We start from the raw sequence: 6594 nt of genomic DNA on the forward strand, positions 1-6594 counted from the left end.
TAATTCTGGCTAATTATCTCTACTCTTCGCCCCTTGCGGCCTCGAGCCACGCGGTGTAAGTAATATCGCTAATAAAAAGATTAATTATACAACTGTGCGCACAAATATTGTATCAAATGATCACTTACAACGAGATGAACAGTTTACAAACTGGTCACTGTTCAAAAAAGTTAATTATCGACGCAAATAAAGCAAATTATCTCCTGCACGAATTTCTGCTGTTGGTTAGGTGATAATACAATAGATTTTGTTTTTGATCTGGACGAGCCGGCTTTCCGGATGCTCCGTCCCTTTTCTGCGTTCTTCTTTCAACTAGCATTTCGGCTGGCGTGTTTCGCGTGCTGCACTAGGACGGTTCATCGCGGTGCCAACATCGCCCCGCCCCGTAACTCTGGTGGGTGGAGCCTCCTTCGCACCAGTTTTACGCTCCTGAATCTCAAGCACCGCTAGTTTGCTCACCGGCCGCTTCAGCTCACCTCTGCTTGTCCTCACCATCGCCTGCCGAATGCGTCCATCGGCACCCTTGAAGACCTCCGTCACGATACCCCGGACCCAGTTACCGCGATTAGCGCCTTCCACGACGTAGACGACATCTCCACACGCGATAGGCTCCGCCTCCGCGTGCCACTTCGTCCGTTGGTTCAGGGTCGGAAGGTACTCCGCAATCCAGCGTTTCCAAAAACAGTCAGCAAGGAGTTGCAACCGCTTGTAGTAGTCTCGGAGAGCTTCGGCTGGACTGGTCGATTCAGCGCGTTGAGCTCCGCGGTCGTTAGTCGTCACTCCTCGCAAGAAATGGTTGGGCGTGAGAGCTTCGGTTGATCCTGCTTCGGTTGACAGGTACGTCAGCGGACGTGTGTTGATGAGATCCTCCGCTTCCGCCAAACTGGTCAGCAACACTTCATCCGTCAGCTTCCTCCCGTCGTCGAACGCCTTCAGTGCTTCCTTGACCGACCTCACAAGCCTCTCCCAGGCCCCGCCCATGTGCGGCGCTGATGGTGGGTTGAAGTTCCAGCTCGTTCTGGCGTCGGTGAACTCTTCTCTGCATTCCGCGTCCACGCGTACGATCTCCTTACTCGCGCCCTGGAAGTTCGTGCCGTTGTCGCTGAAGAACTCGATGGGCATTCCCCTCCGGCAAGCGAATCGTCTGATAGCCATGACGCACGACTGTGTGGTCAAGCTATGCACGACTTCTAGATGGATGGCACGCGTGGTCAAACACGTGAAGAGGCTGACCCAACGCTTTTCGGAACGCCGCCCGACCGTCACTGCTACTGGGCCGAAGTAGTCGACCCCGGTGTAGCTGAACGCCCGCTGATATGGAGTCACACGCTGGACTGGAAGTGGTGCCATTCTCGGGATCGCCGGTACGCTTTTCTCCACCTTGCACTTCACGCACGCCGTCATCACCCGCTTCAGCTCGGCTCGTAGGTTCGGGATGAAGAAACGCTGTCGAAGCTCGTTGATTGCCGTCTCGAAGTACGCGTGGCCCATCTTCTGGTGATAGTGCTCCAGCAGCTTCGTTGTCACGGGATGGCCTTTGGGCAGGATGACGGGAAAGCGAACTTCAAACGGAACCATGGTAGCTCGCTCAAGTCGACCGTCAACTCGCATCACTTTCTGCTCATCCAGGAACGGGGTCAGCTTGTACAGCACGCTGCTCTTCTCCAGGGATAGCTTCTTGTCCGCGGGGAGTTCGAGGTTTTTAAGGAGGGTCGTCACCTCGTCCGGAAAGTAGCCCGCTTGCGCCCATCTCCACAAGTATGTTTCCGCCATCTGGTATTCTTCCCGCTTCAGCGGGACTGGAACTACTGGCACGGTCCTTTTCACGAGCCCCTTCATCGCCTTCGAAAGGGGAAGTGCTTCGATCGGCAAACCCTTTGCTTTTCTGCGACAATTGGAGCGAAATCGAGCCAGGCACGCCACGGATCTTACCATCACCGTCCAGCGAGAGAAGTTTTGAGGATCGATGATTTGCTCGGTGACAATGATGCTGTGGTACAGCACACTCGCTCGCATCTCCTCGGGCGTGTTCAGCTGCACCTGCTGCTTCGAGATGGCCCACAGTCTCTTGGCTTCTTCGATGAATTCCGGCGCTCGTGACCATGGCCCGTCCTGCCGGAAACTGTGCTTGTTGTCCCACTTGGTGAGCATGTCAGCCAGATTCAGCTTTGATGGCACCTTCCGCCACTCGCTCTGCTTGGTCAGCGTCAGAATTTCGCCGACGCGAAAGGCAACGAATTGCTTATACTTTCGCTGGTCAGAATGGATCCACGACAAAGCAACTTCAGAGTCTGACCAGATGAACCGTTCCGCAATCTTGAGGGTGTGGTTCTCCTGCACGAAGTTCATGAGTCTCGAGCCGACCACATCTGACTGCAGTTCCAAGCGCGGGATGCTGAGTAGCTTCAGCGGTGCCACCTTTGACTTCCCGGACACGAGCGCGCAGATTGGGCCTACCGACGACATAATCCAGAAGAAGGCGACAGCACCGTAAGCGCACTGACTCGCGTCGCAGAACACATGAAGCTCCAACGTCTCGTAGTTCAGATCGTGCGCGCCCTGGAAGTAGTACCGCGGGATTCGAACGCCTTCGACTTCTTGCAGGCGACTCACCCAGCGCTTCCATTTCTCCCACGCTTCGTCGTCGACCGCCTTGTCCCAATCACAGCCAGCCCGCCACAAGTCCTGGATCAAAATCCGCCCGAAGATCGTGAACGAGATCAGAAAACCTTGAGGGTCGAACAGGCTCATAACGCAGCTCGACACCACCCGCTTCGTGGGCCGCAGCTCTCCTTTCAAGTACCGCTCCAGATCCTCTCTCATCTCGGCCGAGAACAAGAACTCGTCGGTGCTCGTGTTCCACACAATGCCCAGCACTCGTTCGTAACCGGTCGTCTTGTTTTGGCTGAGATGAACTTTCTGATCGGCTTTCTTCTCGCCCAGCGCGCTGACAACCTCGCTTGAACTGGCCATCCAATTGCGGATCTCGAAGCCCGCTTTCGAGTGGATGAGTCTGACCTCCTTCGCCCGCTGAATCGCTTCGTCGACCGTCGACGCGCTGTCGTAGTAGTCGTCGACATAATGGTTCTCCACGATTGCCTTCGCCGCCGCGGGATACTGCTTCGAGAACTCCTCCGCGTTCTTGTTTTTCACAAACTGCGCGGCACACGGCGAGCAAGTTGCCCCGAAGGTGGCGACGTCCATGATGTACACCTCAGGCTCGGCCGTTGGGTCGTTCCGGAACAGGAACCTCTGGGCGTTCGTATCCTCCTTTCGTATGCGCAGCTGGTGGTACATTTCCCTGATATCACCACCGAATCCGACAGGACGTTCACGGAATCGGAAGATCACGGAAGGAAGCGACGTTAGCATGTCCGGCCCCTTGAGCAGCTGGCTGTTGAGCGAGACTCCCGCCACAGTAGCGGCCGCGTCCCACACGAGGCGTACTTTCTCCGGCTTCTTGGGGTGCGTCACCACGTTCAGCGGCAAGTACCACACCTTTCGCGGATCGCACGCAGCCAGTTCTTGCTGGGAGGCCTTGTGCGCGTAGCCCTTCTGTTGATACTCGACGATTTGGCGCCGCACGTTGTCGTACAGCGAGTCGTTCTTCAGCAGCTTTCTTTCCAGGGATTTCAACCTTTTCAGCGCCATCACGTAGCTGTCGGGGAAACTTGTGTCGTCCGCTTCCCATAACAGGCCGGTCTCGTATCGATCCCCGATGCGCACTGTCGTTGACTCCAGAATCGACCTGGCTCGCTTGTCCTCGTCCGACTCCGGCAGCAGCGCCATGGAGATGCCAGTTTCCTCGAGGAGGTACTGGTTCTTCAGGAGATCATGTAGGTCTTGGTTAGAGACTTGGTGACTAGCATGATGACCTACGAATCCAGCTGCTGGCGCGTTGTTCTCGTGGGGGCCGTAGATCGTCCATCCAAGTTTCGACTTTACAGCGATTGGTTCTCCAGCGCCGCCGATACGAGACTCGAGAGGCGCGTACAGGTGCAGATCCTTCAAGCCAATCAAAATCTTCGGCGCGCCGCGGTAATCTGCCACCGGGAGATCGTGCAGATGCTTGTACTCCTTGACGACGTCGGCGAAGCACACGGTTTGTTTCGGAAGCTTCAGCTCGTTCACGGTGTGGGCGTTCTTGATCTGGAACTGAGTCGACACCCCTCTGGCAGAGATCGACAGGCAGACGTTCTCCGATTGTTTCTCCAGCCTTGAAACTCCAGCGGTCCACATAATGCGCAGCGGTTGAACTGCGCCGCGAACGTTCAGCAATTTCGTGATGGACTCGTCCACCAACGTGTACGAAGCTCCCTCGTCCAGAAACGCGATAATGTTGACCGATCTGCCGCCGTTGTACAGCGTGACCGGAATCATCCTGAAGATCACCGGCTGTCTGGCCCGCACATCGTGAGCGTTGCAGTTGACGACCGTTGCGGGGACGTCGCTGTGCAGAAGTGCGTTGTGCCGCTCCTTGCAGTTTCCCACGTTGCACCTGAAGTTCATCCGGCAGCGGGCAGACCCGTGCTCATTCAGGCACAGCTTGCAGAGTTGCCACTTCTTGACTGCGTCCAAACGATCCTCCAATTTCAGCTGCTTGAACTTTTCACAGTTGCGGACTCGATGGTCGGTGCGATCACAAATCCTGCATGGTCTTTTGTTGTTAACACCGGCATGGTTTGTGTCTCCGCTATTCTCCGCAGCAGCGTGAGTGTGAAGGTAGCTTTCGTGCGTTCTGGATCCAGTTTTTGGTTTGGCGTCTCTGCGAGCCTGCGGCTGATGTTGCAGCTGCGGTTCGGTGAACAGTGTGGCCTCGCTTGCATCGGTCACGATGTCCGACAGGAAGTCAGCGAAAGTTCGGAGCGAGACGTGCTTCTTCAGCTTCTTGAACCGAATCCATTCGAGTTTCGACCCGGTGGGTAGTTTCTCCACCAACTCTCGGATCAACAATGGGTTGACCAGGTGATCGTTCATGTGGGTGGCCTCGAGGTGGTCTACGAGTTGCTGGACCACGACGCCGAAGTAAATGAACGACTCCAGACGATCCGACCTGGGAGAGTCGGCCTTCCGTACCTTGATCAGCAGCGTGTTGAGAAGCTGTTCGGGCCGGCCGTACAGCATGCGAAGAGTTTCGATCGCCGCCGGGACCTTCTCAGGCAGCAACAGTAGGCTGCGCACGTTGGTCAACGCTGGCTCCCGAATGCTGTCTTGCAGTCTGGCGAGGTTCTCGACGTTCGAAAATCCGCAGGCCAGGTTCGACGTCTCGTAGCTGCTTATAAACATTGGCCACTCCTCGCAGCGTCCAGTGAATACGGGCAGTTTTCTGGCCAAGAACTGGCGGGCTGTAAGCTGCGCCTTCGTTGGCCCCCGTAGCTGCTTGGGTGGTTCTACTTCCGCTTTTTCCTGCTCATCATCCGACGAACTGGATTCCGTCTCCGTTCCGCTAGTGTCCGAGCCGGACTCGTCTCCTTCGTTGCCGTTACCCTCTTCACCTGAGTCCGCCGGTATCGGAGTCGGTTTTGGTTTTGGTACTTCTGGAATCGTAACTCCCGGATGTCGGAGCGGCGTTGAGATTCCGCTGGGGCCAGCCGTGCCTGAGGCATCGAGCTTCTTTTTGTCCCCTTTGGACGATTTAGTTTTCTTTTCCTTTTTCGTTTTAGGACTCTTTGCCTCGGCCTTCAGTTGTGCCATCTTGGCCTCAAAATCTTCCTTATTCTTCTTCTGCTGTTCCTGGAACTGCTTCTCGGCAGCGAGTTGTTGCTCCATGAGCTGCTGCTCAAGGGCCAGCATCTGCCTTTCGGCCTCTTGTTGACGCTGCTGTGTTTGCTGTTGCAGCTCCAGGCGACGTTTGTGCAGCTGTTGTTCCGCGAAGATTCTCTTCTCCTGGCGCTTCGCTTCTGCTTCCAGCTCCTGCAGGGTCTTTTCCAGGTCGTCAAACTTCACGATGACCTGGGTGACCTCCATTTCGGTCGCGCAGTTGGGGCACCTCCAGGAATCGTCCTTGCCACCCTTCTCGAGCTGCGCGCACTCGTAGTGGAAGAATTGCTGGCAGTGGTCGCAGAAGGGCAGGTCGCCGTCCTTTTCCACCGCAGCCTTGCAGATCCCGCAGCAAAAGCCAGTGAGGTTATTCATTTTTAAGATTTGTTCGGACCGTAGTTCGGACAACTAGATTTTTAAAGCAGTTCTTTGTTGTAACAGCTTAAAACTAAAAAGTAATATTTATTTAGCATTGTGTGGGTTCAAGTGTAGTAAACAAACTCACATGAATAGTTTCCTTGTAACTCCGTTAACCTCTTCTCACAGGCTAGCTTTGCTAGCGGAACTTCTGCGCGCTATCCGAAAACGGCTTTGCAGCCTTAATTCTGGCTAATTATCTCTACTCTTCGCCCCTTGCGGCCTCGAGCCACGCGGTGTAAGTAATATCGCTAATAAAAAGATTAATTATACAACTGTGCGCACAAATATTGTATCAAATGATCACTTACAACGAGATGAACAGTTTACAAACTGGTCACTGTTCAAAAAAGTTAATTATCGACGCAAATAAAGCAAATTATCTCCTGCACGAATTTCTGCTGTTGGTTAGGTGAT

The 6594-nt window shown here is 54.8% G+C and overlaps 1 protein-coding gene across 1 annotated transcript; it reads right to left on the reverse strand.

Moving 5' to 3' along the window:
* Positions 1 to 312: 312 nt before the first annotated feature.
* Positions 313 to 6135, reverse strand: LOC120425233 (uncharacterized). The gene has a single exon (XM_052709896.1). The coding sequence runs from the start codon at positions 6133 to 6135 to the stop codon at positions 313 to 315; it is 5823 nt and encodes a 1940-aa protein (XP_052565856.1).
* Positions 6136 to 6594: the final 459 nt, after the last annotated feature.

The sequence above is a fragment of the Culex pipiens genome, chromosome 3, assembly GCF_016801865.2.
Source record: "Culex pipiens pallens isolate TS chromosome 3, TS_CPP_V2, whole genome shotgun sequence".
In the NCBI taxonomy this organism is placed as follows: domain Eukaryota; kingdom Metazoa; phylum Arthropoda; class Insecta; order Diptera; family Culicidae; genus Culex; species Culex pipiens.

Coding starts and splice junctions, on each gene's coding strand:
- LOC120425233 (XM_052709896.1), bottom strand. CDS start 6,135: ATGAATAACCTCACTGGCTTTTGCTGCGGGATCTGCAAGGCTGCGGTG.